The following is a 20,115-nucleotide window of genomic DNA, read 5'->3' as shown; positions in this document are numbered from 1 at the left end:
GATAAGACTGTATCAACTCATGGAGAACAAGGGAGCAAAAAGATGATCATACGTTTAGGCTGCGACACGATGAGCTCCACCTCGTCAGGGCTGCTCTGCAAGATGGCCGCCGCATCACTGAACGTCACCCCTTCCAGACTGGTCTTATTGAGGGAGATGAGACGCCCGCCTGGAAATCACCCCATTCAGACACAAAATAACGTTCAGCCCAGTTTGGTTTGGTTTGGTTTAGTTTAGCTCAGTTCAGTTCAGTTCAGTTCAGTTCAATTTAGTTTAGTTTAGTTTAGTTCAGCTCAGTTCAGTTCAGTTCAATTTAGTTTATTTTAGTTTAGTTTGGTTCATTTTAGTTTAGTTTAGTTTAGTTCAGCTCAGTTCAGTTCAGTTCAATTTAGTTTAGTTTAGTTTAGTTCAGCTCAGTTCAGTTCAGTTCAATTTAGTTTAGTTTAGTTTAGATTGGTTCATTTTAGTTTAGTTTAGTTTAGTTTAGTTCAGCTCAGTTCAGTTCAGTTCAGTTCAATTTAGTTTATTTTAGTTTAGTTTGGTTCATTTTAGTTTAGTTTAGTTTAGTTCAGCTCAGTTCAGTTCAGTTCAATTTAGTTTATTTTAGTTTAGTTCAGCTCAGTTCAGTTCAGTTCATTTTATTTTATTTTATTTTAGTTTAGTTTAGTTCAGCTCAGTTCAGTTCAATTTAGTTCAGTTCAGTTCAATTTAGTTCAGTTTAGTTTATTTTAGTTTAAAATAATTAATTAAATTAGAATTTAATTTAATTAAAAATGACATAACATACTATACAATGAAAATGCCGGCCAACATCAGATGCACACACACACACACACACACACACACACACACACACACACACACACACACACACACACACACACACACACACACACACACACACACACACACACACGTGCGTGCAGCCAACAGCATAATCCCCTCCAGGGTACCGCCTGGCTGAGATAACAAATAGTACATACAGTATATCTGTCAATATGCCCACTATAAAGCCTTGTCCTGGGTCTTCAGCATTCCCGAAACAAGCAATACCCCGATCCCCCGTGGCAATGACATGGTGAGTTGGAGGCAACTAGCATTTATGTTTGCAATTTGCCTTAATGCGAATGCGTACCTGGTCTGATTTGTCCATCTTTATCGGCAGGCCCTTCCGGCACAATGGAAGCTATGAAGATCCCCAAGTCTAGTTTACCCGTGTTGTCCTCTCCTACTATGACAAACCCTACAGCAGAGGGAAGAGGATGTAAAACAACAGAGGCTGGCTTTGAAAGGAATCGAATACTTTACACTCTGGTTATTGATTTCAAGTCAAACTCACAGCTCAATCCTCTACATACTTACCAAAGCCCAACTTGGGGTCCTTTTTTAAGGTAACACAGATTATTTCTCTTTCTGGCGGGGTCCTGGTCGGGTTGTCAGCTGCAATGCAGATGTTTCACATATACTTACAATCTGGAACGTTCTGTAATGTAAATCGGTGCGGTGCAAAATATCTGTGTACATTTTACCATATGTGCAAAGAGAGGCTATATTATTTATTTAGACTAGCGATGGATCAAAAAGTATGGGCGTGTTAGTTTATAAAAAAAAGAGGTTCGGATAAGGTTAGGGTGGCTATATTCACCCCGTATGGAAGAAGAGGCTTCAGAGTCTTGTTTTTGGAATGAGACACTGGACATCATCCTGGGAATGGTTTCTGGTGTGCTGTAAGACAGAGATACAGATTTGTCCAACTACTTGAATTACGGTCATAGTGAATACCTTCAGATTTTTTTTGTGCTGTGAGATGAAAACTGCAGGAGATCCATAAAAGATGATAACACTGTATGTTATCACCTTTTATGGATGTTATACAGGGTGCGAAATATAACGGGGTTTTTGGGGGAGGTCACTTTTTGCATTGGGGAGGTGGGCCTCAGATGAGTCATTGGTAGTGTAACCTATGAAAAGACTCACGGGCTGATCGCCAGGGGGTCAGCCTGCTTTAGTCGAGCGGTTAGCGATGTCGCCTCGTGGAGCAGTACAACCCTGGATCGATGTCGCCTCGTGGTGCAGTACAACCCTGAATCGGGATCGAATCGATCCGGGGTTGTACTGCACCATGAGGCGACATCGCTAACCGCTTGACTAAAGGGGGCCGACCCCCTGGCGATCGGCCAGTGAGTCTTTTCGTAGGTTACAGTAATATAATATCGATGATGCAAGCATATATAGGTATGTGCTTTCTCTTTATTACCAGATCTGTTCCTCAGAGACAAATTATCAAAATAAATATCACCTGTGATACAACAAGTCTTAAAAGGATAGGGGCACAATAATTTCCCGGCGAATAAGAAAGAGGTCAAACTCAAAGGCCACGCAGCAATGTAAATCTTCTCTTATGGTCAGCTTGAAGTTGCGCCATCTTGTTTGGATTGTGACTATAGGAGTGGCACAGCTGGGCCTTCATAGTCAGCCATAGCAACATTGTGGCTAAAACAACGTAATATTCAAGAGACGCCCCAAAATTTCCCAAATCATTCAGGGCAACTCCCATCTTGAAAGACGCTTGAAGATGTCCCAAATCATTCAGGGCAGCTCGTCTTAGTTCTCTACCCTGGCGTCACACACCGGTGATAAATTGAGCTGCAGCAAACTGCTGAAATGTACATCAAATGTAACACATTATCAGGCTAAGTCACACGTTACCTCCAGGAATGTTGCTCTTTGCCATCTTTGGAGTCATGGGATTCGGACGACCTCTTGTTCAGTTCCCTGCTCAGCTCTCTCCTCAGCTCCCTCTGCTGGCGGAGACGAGCCTCCAGCTTGGCAGTCAGGTTATCGCAAGACTTCGAGATAGAGTCCCGGTGGCTCGATGGCAGACCCACCAGGTTCAACATGCCCTCCGAGCACGAGAAGCGCGTCAGGTTGGGGTTAGGAATACGACAGATATTCATGTATTTCTCCATGCACTCATCTGTAGAGAGAGAGAGAGAAAAAACCTTGTCAGAAAATGTGTCACGCCCGTCATTCTTTGCTGTGATGTGCTCTGGTTGGAATTGTCTCTTAAAGCTGTTTTCTAAATCTTAAAACGTTTTAGATTTTTGCTGACTTTGCGTTACCATGTGGACAAAAGCGGTAGTTTTTCGTGGAAAAAAATGACTCCATTTTGCACAAGCTTTGTCTCTTGTCGCAGATTCATCCTTGTGTATTTGTTTTCATGAGAGGAGTGAGAGATATAGTTGTATTTCGGAAAGAGACATAGTTGCAAGAAACACAGCAGAGATGGGATCAAGTCACAACATGTGCAAGTCATAAGTCTTAACCTTAAAGTCTCAAGCAAGTCCCAAGTCATTTTTCTTGGTTCAAGTCAAGTCGAGTCAAGTCACAGGTTCTGTCAAGTCAAGTCCCGAGTTTTTAACTTCCAAGTCCAAGTTGAGTCTCGTCTAATTTTTTAGTCAAGTCACAAGTCATCAAAACAGTGGCTCGAGTCGACTCGAGTCCAATTCGCAATGACTCGAGCCCCCATCTCTGATATACAGCACTGAGGGTAATGCATCACTGATTGTGGCTCTGCATCCTGTCTGTGTGCTGTAAACGATTTTGTCAGATCTCGCAGGGAATTCGACCCGGGGACAAGCATTTGAAGTGGCAATACCTAATCTTCTCCCGGGTGGTCTCATTTGCCCTTGTTGTTCACATGGAGTCATCAAAATTAAAACGAAACTGGTAAAGAATAGTGAAAAACTTTTCACAGCAGCTTTAATTACAAAATGTATGGGCTCTAGTCTCATCGCACGACGCACCCTAGCCCCCCACATGGCCCCTTCTATTGGTAACACCCTTTTACTCTGAAATAGGGTCACGGGAGCTATGAGGATGAATCCAAAAGCTATTTCTACACCTGTTTTCAGTCAGCTATAGCATTCTCAAAGGTATCATTGTGATCCCCAAGGTTTCTGCATTTCTGCAAATGTTTAGACTGTGCGGTTGGTTTTGAGTTCGAAGATGGCTCCGCGATGGCTCGCACTTCTACAACGTGGTCTGTTATGGTAACGTAAGTGCAGCAGACGCAGCAAACAGAGCCATCTTTGAATTTTGCTGTATGTTCCCATACTACTACTACTATTACTTTTGGCTGCTCCCGTTAGGGGGCGCCATAGCGGATCATCCGTTTCCATCTCTTCCTGTCCTCTGCATCTTCCTCTGTCACACCAGCCACATGCATGTCCTCCCTCACCACATCCATAAACCTCCTCTTTGGCCTCCCTCTTTTCCTCTCCCCTGGCAGCTCCACATTCAGCATCCTTCTCCCAACAAACCCAGCATCTCTCCTCCACACATGTCCAAACCATCTCAATCTTGTCTCTCTTGCTTTGTCTCCAAATCATCTAACCTGAGCTGTCCCTCAAATATACTCGTTCCTAATCCTGTCCTTTGTCACTTTCAATGAAAATCTTAGCATCTTCAACTCTCCAGCTCCACCTCCTGTCTTTTCATCAGTGCTGCCATCTCCAAACCATATAACATAGCTGGTCTCACAACCATCTTGTAAACCTTCCCTTTAACTCTTGCTGTTAACCTTCTATCGCAAATCACTCCTGACACTCTTCTCCACCCACTCCACCCCGCCTGCACTCTCTTCTTCACCTCTCTTCTGCACTCCCCGTTACTTTGGACAGTTGACCCCAAGTATTTAAATTCGTATGCCTTCGTTACCTCTACTCCTTGCATCCTGACCATTCCACTGTCCTCCCTCTGATTCACACATATGTATTCCGTCTTGCTCCTACTGACTTTCATTCCTCTTCTCTCCAGTGCATACCTCCACCTCTCCAGGCTCTCCTCAACCTGCACCCTACTCTCGCTACAGATCACAATGTCATCCGCGAACATCATAGTTCACAGAGACTCCTGTCTGACCTCGTCTGTCAACCTGTCCATCATCATTGCAAACAAGAAAGGGCTCAGAGCTGATCCTTGATGTAATCCCACCTCCACCTTGAACCCATCATTCCAACCTCACACCTCACCACTGTCACACTGCCTCATACATATCCTGCACCACTCCTACATACTTCTCTGCAACTCCTGACTTCCTCATGCAATACCACACCTCCTCTCTCGGCAGCCTGTCATATGCTTTCTCTAAATCCACAAAGACACAATGTGACTCCTTCTGGCCTCCTCTATACTTCTCCATCAACATTCTCAAAGCAAACATCACATCTGTGGTGCTCCTTCGTGGCATGAAACCATACTGCTGCTCGCTGATCGTCACCTCTCCTCTTAACCTAGCTTCTATTACTCTTTCCCATATCTTCATGCTGTGGCTGATCAACTTTATACCTCTGTAGTTGCTACAGTTCTGCACATCGCTCATTCGTGGAAATCGGTACCAGTACGCTTCTTCTCCACTCCTCAGGCATCAAATCACTTTCCAGGATTGTGTTAAACAATCTAGTTAAAAACTCCACTGCCATCTCTCCTAAACATCTGTTTGTTACCACAACATACCACAAAATAACTGCAGCAGATGGAGCCATCTTCAGACTCAAAACCAACAGTACATGCTGTCAAATTATGGGATTTAAACATTCATTTCAGCCAGGTTAAATGTGTTACCCCACTGGCTGGACTGCAGAGACCTTGAGGATGATGATGTTACCTTGGAAAATGCTATAACTGACTGAAAATGGGTAAAAAAAATAGCTTTATGATCTATTCCTTATAGCAGTCTATGGTAAGTTCGTGTGAATCCCATCTCAGAGTAATAGGTTACAAATAGATGGGCTCACACATGGGGCTAAACGCACCCTTGAGACCGGTTGGATGTGGTCTCAAACTGTTCTGGCTGACCTGAACCGGCTCAGTAGAAATAACTTGCTTTCATTAGCGTGTACTTTCTACTTCTTTTCCCCATCCCCAGTCTCTAGGTCATGAAGAGCCAGACGGCATAAACACTCCTGGCGTTTCCCACCTTGCTGCACGGAGTGGCTGAGCTGGCGTGACGTCATCTCGCTGTGGAACTTGTGCTGTGCGGAGCAGAGGCTGAGGAGGTACTGGGCGATCTTGGAGCTCTCCGTCACGAAGCTGTGTTTCTTCCCGCTCGGCCCCCCACACTCTACGGTCAGCTTACGCCACTGGAAGTCAGACACAAACGGTCATCGCATAGCTTTAAGCGACGGCAAGGCAAGTCTGTCTGTACAGCACGCTTACAAAAGACGTAAAACATGAAATGTATACCCACATCCGGCTTCCCATCCGCAGCCAAGCCGGAGGCAACACGGGGATTCGAACCAGCGATCCCCGTGTTGGTAGGTATCGGAATACACCGCTATGCTACCCGGACGCCCCAAAACTGAATTTTTTGGACTACGAACAAGATGTCGCTGGTGTCTGGTGTCAGCTCACCAGTAAATAGTCTGCACCATTGTTAAAACAGGCAATGTAATGTATTACAAACTTCATCAAAACACATCTCAACACTGTCCTACAGTAACGCTGATTGTTTGCGTCGCCACATCATCCGCCCATCATCCGCCACCATCAGGGTTCAGTCTTTTTTCTACCTGCTGGAGTTGTTCCCAGCACATCTGTGTTTGCCCTACGCACCAGTTGTCTGACCCCACCCAAGTATTCCCAAAACGTTACGGAGACCGGAGAGTTTCTCCAGCCATGGCAAAGAGGACCGTCGGTGTCGTATAACCCGACTCCGTGCTCCAGATGGACAGAGTGATGACTTGTTAAGGCAGAATATGCTTTGATTTCTGCTGTAACATTAGAACGACCGCGATTCCGCTCCTACCTAAAACGACCATGGGCGGTCGAAATGACCGCTGGTTTTTAAACTCTATATTAAAGTATAATATAAATGAAATACTAATAATAATTATAAATGATTAATAAATAACAAATAATAACAAAATTAATGATAATAATATAAATAATGATAAAAATGAAAGGAAGTAATAATAATAAAAGTATATTAATATAAGTGGTCAGAGTTGGGGTGAGTCTGACATCTTCTGGAAGTGTGTTCACGCTATGTGTAGCATAATAACTAATGATAACAACATAACAACCCCGGGTAGATGACGCTCGTTAGCCTCGTCAGGAGGCAGTTCATCCAGGGGAAGGGAAACAGATTTAAAACCTCCGCTGCCTTGCGGGTTCCCTCGTCTACGGGAAAGGCTTCGGGAAGAAACCCTGAGGAAAGATCTGCATCCGTCTCCATTGCCAGTCGTGTCGCTAGTCTTGCCACTGGTAGCAGGTGGTCTCGGACGAGAGAGCGAGGCTGACGATGCGCAACTCTTCCTCACTTTAATCATCGCGCGTCATCGGTCATCCATCACAGGATGACGAGATGGTCCTCGTCGCTGCGACGGACGAATAACACATAACTAATGCTGCTTCACCATGTGACGTTTGAACTCTGGGAATAGTTTAGAACAGTGTTTCTCAACCGGGGGTCCGCGGACCCCTAGTGGTCCGTGGTGTAATTGCAAGGGGTCCGTGAAAATAAAATATCTTTAAAAAAAAAGACCCTATGACATTTATAGAAATAGGATTATTTTACTCAAATGTGACTGAGACCTATATCTACCTAAACTATAAAGGGTAACGGGACTTTTTTCTCTAATTACATCTGTTTCACAAGTGTAATTTATTGTATTTTAATAAGAGATCTCGCTCCCGTTTGCATTGTTAAAAGTTACTGCATAAAAATTCTGTTGTTACATATATCTGAAAGTTACTGAATACATATTCTGTTTTGTTACATATATCTGAAAGTTACTGAATACATATTCTGTGTTGTTACATATATCTGAAAGTTACTGAATACATATTCTGTGTTGTTACATATATCTGAAAGTTACTGAATACATATTCTGTTTTGTTACATATATCTGAAAGTTACTGAATACATATTCTGTTTTGTTACATATATCTGAAAGTTACTGAATACATATTCTGTTTTGTTACATATATCTGAAAGTTACTGCTTAAGAATTCTGTTTTGTTAACTATATCTAAGTTACAACTGAAAGCTCTTATTTTTGCCCCAAAGAGTGAATAAATGCTATAATGCAATTTAAAATGCAGTTTATACTGTTTCTATCAAATTGCAACCCCCCTCCCCCAAGATCAGGTGGAGGGGTCCTCAGGGTAGATCAAAAATACGCGGGGGTCCAGGACCCCAAAAAGGTTGAGAACCACTGGTTTAGAAGACGGCCCCCAGGTGACCTGAGAGGTCGTATAGAAGGTTCATATGGTAAAAACAGTAAAATCTCGAGTGTTAATTTAAATGAACACTTTGGTCCTAAACCACCGAGAGGTGTGTAGATGAGCAGCAGGATTTTTAAGTCTCTTCTATGAGACACCGGAAGATACAAAAGGCTCCCTGGAAAATAAAAGCTCAGACACAACGAAGGAGAGCTTAAATGCTCCGTGCTCTCACCCCGGTGGATATGGAGTCGGTCTCCCGCCAGAGGAAGCGTCTGGTAACGGTGCGAAGGTGGTTCTTCAACTCGTATATGATAATTCCTTTGGCACAGACTCCCAACACCAACTGTCCCACCACAGACCTCTTCTCTCTCCCCACCCGATGGAACATAACCCCATACTCCGGTAACTGTAGGACAATCTAGGGCGATTCAGAAACATGCAGTTAGTTGTTTGTGGCTGCATGAGAGAGAGAGACAGAGGGAGAGAGAGAGAGAGAGAGAGAGAGAGAGAGAGAGAGAGAGAGAGAGAGAGAGAGACTGTGTCCGTTAATCTACATCTGGCTACCTTTAAGTACTCCGTTTCAGCCTCTTCGGGCAGCATCTGGGCATGACCGGCATGTAATCTTGCCAACTCTTCCCTTAGACTGAGCAGAGCCATCTTCTCGAGCATCCTCTTAGACACGTAATGCTCTGGCTGGTAGTAATTTTTACCATGCAGCTACATGGAAACACACGAGAGGGAAATGTATGACCTGCATTCAAGACGATTAAAAACTACATGGGTTCGCAACGGCTGCAGATGCTGCTGTCTAAAAGCATATCCAGGGGTTTTTTTTTTTTTAATCCCAAGTACCTCTGGCATGTAATCCCCAAACTCGGCCTGCAGGGCAAGAGCAGCCAGAAACAAGCCTGTCTCCTCATTACAGTACAGCCTGTCCTCCAAGATATCCTTACGCAACTGTAAGTAGTACTGGTGTCGAGTCAGTCTGTGCCTGGAACGCAGGAAAGATTTAGTGAAAATTATTTACTATTCTGATAGAATATATTCTGAACTGTGTTGTATGCAACCACGACTACACAAATTAAACATGCCCGTACTTACAAAATGAAGGTGATGTCATCGACAAAAAATTTGACCCGTAAAAACACTAAAAAGGATGTTTGCACTTTTTTCCAGCTGTCAGGGGCAACTTTCGATATTTTGGTCTCATTGTCCAGGAAGAAGTACTCGTCATCTGCAAAATGACACGGGAGAAGTTTTTTTTTTTTTTACCCAAGTCTTGACTTCTTCACAGGAAATGTAATACTGAGCAGTAGGATAAATAATATCTATATCAAATCATAGCTATTTACTTTTATTGATTCTGCACATGCAAGTTAAAGTATTTCATGATATGTAGGAAATATTAAAATATTTGTTTGCAAATTTCATCAGTCTGATATATTTGTGTGGTAACTCAATCTATCACAACAAACACAAGAATTTCCAAAGGTCACAGACTAGCGAGGTTCAAATCTACATGCCAAATGGTGAGCAAAGAGAGATGTGTACTCTGCGGTTTCTAACTATATAAACAGAACACAAATACACCATGAAGTGCACGCATAACGTATGAAGTACGGTATAATATCCTACCGTCTAGGAAGGCAAGGCCGAAGTAGAAGTGCTCCACCAGGTTTGCATGAGCGACCACCATGTCGAACACGTCCCTGGCCCTGGACTTAATGTCACAGCGGACCGCGACACACTGTCCGTTGGGTAGCACTACGTTTACTTCCCTCTGAGACATGCATGAACGACCCTTCTTGGACTACGAGAAACACACACACACATGCAGAAACACGTCCAAGTCCAAACAAACCATCATTAAATTATCGTAAAAGACAAAGACAGCAGCAATCTACGTCAGGGAGCAACAATCTACATAAAAACAATAAGTGAGACTGAACCCAGAAACACACAGATGGGAGAGGGAATGTAAATATTTACCACAATAGATCCTGGGAGCTCCAGGACAATCTGTTGTTCGTCCGTCATCCTGACAAACTCGGGACCCAAGGCCTTATGGGACATAATGCAGCAGTGTAAATACAGGTGACTGGCCCCGTGCAGTCCCCTACCTGCTTCGCTGTCTTGTCTACTGCCGCAGCTCCCACACGCACACACTACGCACTTTGCAGTACACCGTCATTGTCGCTAAACCAAATATGGGTCTGAATTGTCCTGACGTCACCTAAGCCACCTCTCTGGTGCGGTTCCGCCCATATTCAACACACCACAGACCTACAAAGACTTGTGATATTTGTGGCTCTTCTTTCATATTTGAAAACATCAGGCGCCACAGAGATTCCCTGTGCATCAATAAACATCCGTAGCATGTCAGTCAGACCCATGTGGGACCCCGCATGCAGCCTAGGAATTACCAGCGAGGAGGAGCTCACGGTACCTTGGCCTTCCTCTGGCTGAGGCTGAGCGAGGATTCGCTGAAGGTGATAGAGGGACTGCGGGGTCTGGCCGATGCCTTGGGGGAGACGTCATGCTGGGGGCTCCGACTGAGCCAACTACTGGTGCTGTCTCCGTGACGGATGCCGCGGGGGAGTCTAGGGGAGAGAGGGGGTTGGGTACATGTAGGTGTGATTGTGTAATAGCCTTGTGGAACAGCAGAAAGACTCCGTCTGTTGGACACTGTCAGTTCCTCTCAGATTCAAACTCGATAGGTGAACATGTACAGCAAGGAGAGTAGGTGGGAGACGAATGGAGCTATGAAACATGCACACGGAGCCTCAGTGACTCCGCAAGTGTGCTGATGCATCAGTAACACTGAACATACTGGACCCTGAAGAGTTGGCTTCTAACAGTCCACAACCACACAGGGCTAACAACAGGGGGTGCCTGTCTTGGTTAGATAGGACTAACAGCACCAGAAAACCAGAAACCACCTACCTGGTGGGGTCATTTTATGGGGCACCACAAGGAAAAGGGTCTATCTTAGGGTGAGGACTTGGTTGGGTAAGGTTAGGGTAAGGGTTAAGGTTAGGGTAAGGATTGAGGTTAGGGTAAGGGTTGGGTTAGGGTAAGGGTTAAGGTTAGGGTAAGGGTTGAGGTTAGGGTAAGGGTTGAGGTTAGGGTAAGGGTTAAGGTTAGGGTAAGGGTTAAGGTTAGAGTAAGGGGTTAAGGTTAGGGTAAGGGGTGAGGTTAGGGTAAAGGTTAAGGTCAGGGTAAGGGTTAAGGTTAGGGTAAGGGTTAAGGTTAGGGTAAGGTTTAAGGTTAGGGTAAGGGGTTGAGGTTAGGGTAAGGGGTGAGGTTAGGGTAAGGGTTAAGGTTAGGGTAAGGGTTAAGGTTATGCATGTAGTGTTAGGGTTAGGGTTAGGGTGAAGGGTTAGAGATGAATGTCAATGAATGGGAGTCAATGAGGGTTCCCACGAGGTGTGTGTGTGTGTGTGTGTGTGTGTGTGTGTGTGTGTGTGTGTGTGTGTGTTTGTGTGCACCTGTCTAAGGAGGCTAGATATAAAGGCGTGGGAGAGCTCCTTGGCCTCTGTCTCCAAGGTCGCCGAGGTAAACTTCCTAAAAAAAATTTTTTTAAAAAAGGACACAAAATGATGAAGAATTTCTGCAGAGTCATATTGTAAAACTGTGCTGACATTATATTTCAACACATTTCAACATCTGAACTCATACACATTATTAGCTCATAAAATAAAACATACATGCTATAATATTCTTTTTTTGGGGGGGGGGATTTTGCCCCCTTTTTTCCCCCAATTGTACTTGGCCAAGTAGCCCACTCTTCCGAGCCATCCCGGTCGCTGCTCCACCCCCTCTGCTGATCCGGGGAGGGCTGCAGACTACCACATAGTACCTCCTGTGGAGTCGCCAGCCGCTCCTTTTCACCCGACAGTGAGGAGTTTCACCAGGGGGAACATAGCGCATGGGAGGATCACGCTACCCCCCCCAGTTCCCCCTCCCCCACCGAACAGGCACCCCCGACCAACCAGAGAAGGCGCTAGTGCAGCGACCAGAACACATACCCACATCCGGCTCCCCACCCGCAGACACGGCCAATTGTGTCTGTAGGAACGTCCGACCAAGCCGGAGGCAACACAGGGATTTGAACTGGCGATCCCCGTGCTGGTAGGCAACGGACTAGACCGCCACGCCACCCGGACGCCCCAACATGCTATAATATAGCCTTGGAAAGTTAAACGAAGTGGTTTGTGGTTATAATCAGTGGGAACATGCATAATAAAAACGATGACAGAAATGAGTTTCTTCTGTCGCTAACAGGCACGTGGGGGCACTTGCAAGCACTCCGCCTTCCAGCTCCATCTGTCCACTGTCATGTGGCTCACCTGACTTCGAGTCGGAGTCCGTCGAGTATCTCCTTCCTTCGGCAGCAAATCCCTCACTGAAATCTGGGAGCAGCCTTCTTTTACCTGTCAACGACATGTTCCCGGGTGAGAAACAGAACGATGACAGCATGGCTCCATACACGTCCACGTCCCAACCCCGGAGATGCTGAGATGTTTTGACCGAGTCAGTGGCAGAGAAGGTTTTAACCCGGCGAGCTACGCTGAGCACCTTATTACTCGCTCTCACAGGGGCCTAATCCTGGCCCGGCTTCAGGTTAAGAGCTTAATCCTATTCACCTGTATACGTTGGATTTCCCCTGCCCAGTAACGTCCCCAGAACCACTGAAAGACCAAATGTGCATGTTTATATGGACCAAGTTCAAATTCAGGTTCAGATAAACCAGAGACTGGGCCTGTATACTTTTTCCATTTGTGAGGATGCCTGTCAGTGAAAAGATGGACAGATTTCTTTTCAAGGTTCTTGGGGGATTCCCCTCCCCCTTTTCCCCCCAATTGTATTTGGCCAATCAACCCACTCTCCGAGTCGTCCCGGTCTCTATTCCACCCCCCTCTGCCGATCCGGGGAGGGCTGCAGACTACCACATGCCTCCTCCGATACACGTGGAGTCTCCAGCCGCTTCTTTTCACCTGACAGTGAGGAGTTTCACCAGGGGGGCGTAGCGCGTGGGAGAATCACGCTATTCCCCCCCAGTTCCCGTCTTTCGAGTATTTTGAAAACTACTACTGTATAAATAAAATGTGTTGCAGCGACCGAAGGAGGCGGTCGCTCTGACTGTCGGCGGGTCTGCGCTGGGGGAGGGCAGGGGCTCATGGGACTGTTAATGTTCGAGTTGGGATTGTTGGGATTTGTGCTGTATTTTTGTGTGTTCGGGTGTTCTGTTCATGTTGGGATGTGTTGTTGTCTGGGGGTTTGACTCGGACTGGGTAGAGGACTGTTTACTGACGGACTGACCTTAGGACCATGACTTAGACTGATGTCGTCGATTGTGACCTCGGGGGGCGGGGGGGTGTCATTGTAATGTTGGTTCTGTTAAATATTAAGAGTTCTGTGTCAAAATAAAAGCCACTCCTTTTGGTCGTGCGGTGATTGGGACACAGGTTTGGCATTAAGACAACGCTCGTCTCTGTCATCCGTTCTTCCATAAGCAAGGGTATGGTACTATGTAAATTGGGTTGAGCGGGTACAATCTCCCACGAGCGTTATTTTTTTCCTAGGATGGCGAGGGCATGACCTGCCCTACTCTGCCTCTGATTGGTTAGTACTCTGTGCCTTCATTGCTTGGGTTGGTTGGTTGGTCGTTGGTTTGTCACATGAGGGGTGAGATCGGTTAGGGTTATGGTAAAAATATCAGGATCAGCCAGTCAGAGGTGGCATAGGTCGCTCGCGGGAGATCGGACCTGCTCAACCCAAGTGACACTGTGCAAGAACAGATGTTCGGGTCATGGAGTGGGAATGAAAGAGGCACCATTCTCCCGATTACAAGTCAGTGTACCATCAAAATCACTCTGAAGCTGTTATATTAAGGTAAAAAAATTATATAATGTTGCTTTAAGATAAAGTACAAACAGCGATGAGCTTCTTGGGCTCAGGACTTCTTTAAATATTAGAAAGCACCACGGTGGTTCATGGTAGCGCAAATCTATTTTCTGATCTAATATTCTGGCTGCTCTTTTCTCCATCAGAAATGAGATGTCAGTTGAGACTATCCATGCATCCATCTATCCATCCATCCATCCATCCAGTATCCGAACCGCTTATCCTGCTCTCAGGGTCGCGGGGATGGAGCCTATCCCAGCAGTCATTGGGCGGCAGGTGGGGAGACACCCTGGACAGGCCGCCAGACCATCACAGGGCCTAACAAATTTAAACAGGCTTAACAACAGAACGACCGGGATTAGCTGCACTAAACCCTGCCCTCCCACCTCTTTTGGTAGGTATAGTACACTCTGTGGTACGCCGTGCAGTTGATCCCAAATAAAGTTCACCAGAGTAGACTGTACTTTTTTTTTTTAAGCCATCCGGCGGGGAGGGCGGGTTCCATACATGTTAGCTTGTGCCACAGGGTGGAGGCTGCCAAATTATGAACAATTAAAACTCTTCCTCTGTAAGACATCTGTGGCAACAGCCATCTCCACTTTTGTAATCGCCTCTCCACCTTTTTCCGCTACCCCCTCCCAGTTTTTCTCAACAGTCTGGACAAGGCTGCTCAATGTCGGGCAAGCTCTATGTGCTTTCGATATCTGTGTATGCAGACGATATAGCCCTCATTGTAAAGAATCAAGATGATGTACGTAAGTTTGATTGAAATAATTGTGAAAAGTTTTGGGAACCTCTCAGCCGCTCAAGTAAATTGGGCAAAAAGTGAAGCCTTAGCAGTTGGAAAGTGGTCTGCAGGTCTCCCTCAGCTGCCAGGATGCCTCCCTCAGCTGCCAGGGGGGCTAAATTGGAAGAAGGGAGGTTTCAAGTACCTAGGAGTTTTGAGACTATCAACTTCACCAATTTTATTTATTACTTGAGGCCAGGTGCTGAAGTGGTTAGAGAGACTGTCTCCACAATGGCCAGTGTCTCCATCAAAAGCCAGTCAGTCCTGTCAGAGCGTCATTGAACAAGACACTGAACTCCTACAGTATCCGTTCACTGGCTGTAAAGTCACTCTGGATAAGATTGTCAACTAAAGGCCCAATGCAAAAAAAGTCGGTTGGTCATTAATCTTCCCAATGCTGAACTCATAAATGTAGTAGTTGTTCCGCTCTCAAGGACCACCTTGATACGTCACACATGCTCACCATGAAGCCTTTCTCTGATCATCTGGCTCCTGCCACTCAGAGGGACGTTGTTGTCTGGTAGAGCGCTGTGGTCCATCTAGAGAAAAGACACAAAAATAACCACAAACTTTGAGTGTTTATTCATTATCATTATGCAGAGCTTCTAAGAATCCTGCATGAGAATGCACAGCGAGGCACACAGAGAGACTGACATGCAGGTAGATTTTCCCATAACCCCACGATTAAACATTCAAGTTCTGACAGACAGACGGACAGACAGGTAGATGAGCATGTCTAGGTACAAACAGATACAGCGAGCACACATAAACGCAGATTTTCTCACAATTCCACAATCCTTTTTTTATGGGGGGGAGGGATTTTCCCCCTTTTTCTCCCCAATTGTACCCAGCCAATTACTCCACTCTTCCAAGCCATCGCGGTTGCTGCTCCACCCCCTCTGCTGATCCGGGGAGGGCTGCAGACTACCACATGCCTCCTCCGACACATGTGGAGTCGCCAGCCGCTTCTTTTCACCTGACAGTGAGGAGTTTCACCGGGGGGACGTGGCACGTGGGAGGATCACGCTAGTCCCCCCAGTTCCCCCTCCCCCCCGACCAGAGGCGCTAGTGCAGCGACCACAACACATACCCACATCCGGCTTCCCACCCGCAGACACGGACAATTGTGTCTGTAGGGACGCCCGACCAAGCCAGCGGTAACACGGGGATTTGAACCGGGCGACCCCCGTGTTGGTAGGCAACGGAATAGACCGCTACGCTACCCGGACGTCCCACATTTGAATTCTGAAAGACGAGTTAATCAGATAGGAACACAAGGAGAGACAGATTTACATACACACTGGCAGAGAGACAGATGTGAAAAATTGCATGTAGGCCAACAGTTAGATAGACAGAAAAAGACAGACAGACAGACAGACAGACAGACAGACAGACCCACCAGTCTGTGGAAGACCTCCTCCACCAGTTGTCGGATGACTTTGGAAGGGGATGGCAGGTTAGAGCCTTTTTGCTGGGTCTCACAGGCCTCCAGAATGGAGTTGAGATTCACCCTGCGGTGGGCCAGGTCCTCGCACATGCTCAGAAGGAGGCTGTTCAGATGGTCACTCAGCTGGACTGACTGGGGAGGAAAAGTGTCCGTGTCAGTATTCTGTGTCAGCAATGGGAGTGAATGATACAACGTGTTATGAGGGGAACCCACCTGATTCTGAGGTAGGTGGTAATCGACCGACCAGTAGAGAGTCATGCCCAGGGAGTACACCAGCATCTGTTCCACAAAACCAACCAATCAGAGACAGCGGCTGGAGCTGAACAGAGGCAAAAGCGTCTGAAAAAGGCCTGTTAGGTAAACATGATGGATTTTCCAGCAATGCCCTTGGCTTAATACATACCTTTAAGGAGTCCTACTCTAAAATAACAGATTTTCCCCTTTCCATACCACAAGTGAGCAACATGGCACTTAATCTCAGTGATGGGACAATATCTAACCTTGATACTTGTTTTTCTATAGTTCAGAATTTAATTTTTTTGGGGGAGGGGGTGGATTTTTCTCCCCTTTGCTCCCCAATTGTATCCGGCCAATTACCCCACTCTTCCAAACCACCCCCTCTGCCGATCCAGGGAGGGCTGCAGACTTTCACATGCCTCCTCCGATACACGTGGCGTCGCCAGCCGCTTCTTTTCACCTGACAGTGAGGAGTTTCACCAGGATGAGAGGATCACGCTACTCCCCCCCCGAACAGGCGCCCCGACTGACCAGAGGGGAGGCGCTAGTGCAGCGACCAGGACACATACCCACATCCGGCTTCCTACCCCCAGTCACAGCCCATTGTGTCTATAGGGATGCCCGACCAAGCTGTAGGTAACACAGGGATTCGAACCCACGATCCCCGTGTAGGTAGGCAACGGAACAGACCGCTACGCTACCCAGACGCCTGCTATAGTTCAGTATTTAAAAATCAGCGGTTCTGACGTCATGACTGGGGACATTTGAATGCTCCAACTGCTCCACCCAACCATCTTCAGCCTACGGTTTGCGTTAACCCAGCCATTTGATAGCTCACCTGTCAGTCCCAGTCTGGCAGTCAATCTTAGTAGTACATTTAGTAAATAAATGGACGACTACACCCACCAAAAACTGTGTTTGCTCCATGGGGGGAAAGAGAGGCTGTGAAATGTTAAAGAATAACTGAATTTGATTTTTTGTTCCTTTTAAAGATACTTTATCACCATGCTTCACAGACATCGGGAAATGTATATAAAACTGCCAAAAAACGAGATAAAATATGACTCATTTGAGCACGACAGTAATAACGTCTATAAGCATTCAACCTTGTCATATGGTTCCCTGGAACAGTATTTCCCACCCGAGTCCTCAAGTACCCCTCCCTGTCCTGCAGGTTTGCTTTCTAACCCTGCATAGTTTGTAGCTGCTCAGCCATCATATTACAGTACCTAATAATGCCAGCCAGGTTCGTGAAATCAGACATTATAAAGTGGTGACTGGTTGATCATATGCAGGACAAGGGTACTTCAAGGGCGGGGTGGAAAACACTGCCCTGGAACCACATCTGAAACAGTGGAGTGCAGCATCCAGGGTAGAAGTACCCCTGTTCATTCACCAGGTGGCACACTTATCCCTCTCGGGTGTCCTTCGCCTCCTGATGACATGCTGAGGATTTTAATACATGGTTCGCCTGCGGCAAATTCCTCGCACATAGGAAGGGTAAGCGTATAGGGGGCCTGTGAACCAATCTGCTGTTGTAATCGGCTCCTCCGCTCTCAGCTCCCATTTCAGGTGTTGTCTAGGAAGCGTGCACGTACCCTCTCTGTGGCAGGTTTGGTTGAGCTGGCACGGCCCTGCAGCATCTCCGGGGCAGTGAAGGTGGACACTTCATCTGATAGGGCACAGTTCTTAAACGCCAAGGTACCAGTGGCTGACAGCAGCAGGGAGGAGGGGCTGATGATGTTGCACATGCTGTTGTGACCTAAGATAAAAGAAATATATAGAGGGTCCATCATGTATTCCGTACCGTTCATTGCTCTACACAAGCGAAGTCACCTCTTGTGAATAACAGAGGCGGAAGGACACACTACCACAAATACCGAAATGTGCATGAGAGCGTTAAACTAACACACTGGTACGCCGTTAGCATAACACATCATCAGTAAAGGCGTCGTCATTCAAGGGGATGGTGATTTACAGTGCATCAGCAGCGCTTACCCCTATAGGACGCATCCACGAGAGACTCTGCAGTGCCCAGCAGCAGCGACCAGACCTCCTCTTCCAGCAGAGGACCCCCTCGTGCCTCCAACACCTCTGCTAGCGTAACGAACGTGCTGCTCATCCTGCCCCGACTCCACGCACACACCTGAGGACGCAGAAGGGCAAACGTGGACGTGTGCAAAGACACACACACACACACACACACAGACACACACCCTTTAAGGACAGCCAGAATTGACAATTGTTGTGACTGATTGGATCTTTGCTTTAGATGATCACACGAGAGCAAAGGTAGGAAAACATTTCATGTCAAATCAAGTCAGATTTATTTGTATAGCCCTGAATCACACTTCAGTCACACTGTCTCATAGCAAAGCATTGCAGAAATCTTTGTCATTTTATGATCAAAACCTCAGCTTAGACACACACATGTCAAATCATTTGGATCAACCTTGTTTTCATCGCCTCAGCAACATTTCAAGGACGACGCCATTTCTAAGATAAGCTCATAAACGCCGCTTCCGGTGTGGGGAGATGGCGGCGCGAATTCAGGTTTGCGGCGGCCTCACCCAGTACCGTCCATGCGGTGTCTTTGCCCACGTCTGCGGTCCTCGTTTGATGGCTGGGAGAGCTGGCGCTGGATCGGCTGGGAGAGCTTGGTCTGCTACGCCCCGTGAGCCCAGGGACCACAGTCCTGAAGAGGTAACACCAATGGCGGTCTGACAGGACGCGGAAGCGAGGCAGGCTAAGCTAACTGCTAGCACATGCAGACCGGTAGTTCCGGTAACACCGAGGGCGGTCTGACGGGACGCGGAAGCGAGGCAGGCTAAGCTAACTGCTAGCCCATGCAGACCGGTTGTTCCGGTAACACCGAGGGCGGTCTGACGGGACGCGGAAGCGAGGCATGCTAAGCTAACTGCTAGCCTATGCAGACCGGTAGTTCCGGTAACACCGAGGGCGGTCTGACGGGACGCGGAAGCGAGGCAAGCTAAGCTAACTGCTAGCCCATGCAGACCAGTAGTTCCGGTAACACCAATGGCGGTCTGACGGGACGCGGAAGCGAGGCAGGCTAAGCTAACTGCTAGCCCATGCAGACCGGTAGTTCCGGTAACACCGAGGGCGGTCTGACAGGACGCAGAAGCGAGGCAGGCTAAGCTAACTGCTAGCCCATGCAGACCGGTAGTTCCGGTAACACCGAGGGCGGTCTGACGGGACGCGGAAGCGAGGCAAGCTAAGCTAACTGCTAGCCCATGCAGACCGGTAGTTCCGGTAACACCGAGGGCGGTCTGACGGGACGCGGAAGCGAGGCAGACTAAGCTAACTGCTAGCCCATGCAGACCGGTAGTTCCGGTAACACCGAGGGCGGTCTGACGGGACGCGGAAGCGAGGCAGGCTAAGCTAACTGCTAGCCCATGCAGACCGGTAGTTCCGGTAACACCGAGGGCGGTCTGACGGGACGCGGAAGCGAGGCAGGCTAAGCTAACTGCTAGCCCATGCAGACCGGTAG

At 47.1% G+C, this 20,115-nt stretch overlaps 1 protein-coding gene across 1 annotated transcript in view; it reads right to left on the bottom strand.

The window, feature by feature from the left end:
- The window catches only part of ptpn20 (protein tyrosine phosphatase non-receptor type 20), a 71,661-nt gene extending 52,932 nt beyond the window's left edge, over window positions 1-18,729 (bottom strand). Inside the window, exons 1-20 of the mRNA XM_056291927.1 lie at window positions 18,606-18,729; window positions 18,206-18,369; window positions 16,584-16,649; window positions 16,221-16,502; window positions 15,387-15,462; window positions 12,579-12,662; window positions 11,718-11,793; window positions 10,676-10,829; window positions 10,219-10,290; window positions 9,865-10,039; window positions 9,331-9,463; window positions 9,082-9,220; window positions 8,794-8,946; window positions 8,462-8,647; window positions 5,981-6,143; window positions 2,710-2,977; window positions 1,646-1,725; window positions 1,363-1,440; window positions 1,136-1,243; window positions 53-169 (exon numbers count right to left, since the gene is read on the bottom strand). Of these exons, the coding sequence (XP_056147902.1) occupies window positions 53-169; window positions 1,136-1,243; window positions 1,363-1,440; window positions 1,646-1,725; window positions 2,710-2,977; window positions 5,981-6,143; window positions 8,462-8,647; window positions 8,794-8,946; window positions 9,082-9,220; window positions 9,331-9,463; window positions 9,865-10,039; window positions 10,219-10,290; window positions 10,676-10,829; window positions 11,718-11,793; window positions 12,579-12,662; window positions 15,387-15,462; window positions 16,221-16,502; window positions 16,584-16,649; window positions 18,206-18,369; window positions 18,606-18,729 (2,698 nt within the window). The remainder of the gene's footprint in view (window positions 1-52; window positions 170-1,135; window positions 1,244-1,362; window positions 1,441-1,645; window positions 1,726-2,709; window positions 2,978-5,980; window positions 6,144-8,461; window positions 8,648-8,793; window positions 8,947-9,081; window positions 9,221-9,330; window positions 9,464-9,864; window positions 10,040-10,218; window positions 10,291-10,675; window positions 10,830-11,717; window positions 11,794-12,578; window positions 12,663-15,386; window positions 15,463-16,220; window positions 16,503-16,583; window positions 16,650-18,205; window positions 18,370-18,605) is intronic.
- Between the last annotated feature and the right edge of the window lie 1,386 nt (window positions 18,730-20,115).

Source organism: Lampris incognitus, chromosome 13 (genome assembly GCF_029633865.1).
Source record: "Lampris incognitus isolate fLamInc1 chromosome 13, fLamInc1.hap2, whole genome shotgun sequence".
Lineage (NCBI taxonomy): Eukaryota > Metazoa > Chordata > Actinopteri > Lampriformes > Lampridae > Lampris > Lampris incognitus.
Note: the sequence above shows the minus strand (reverse complement) of the source record. Positions and strands in the feature narration are given on the sequence as shown.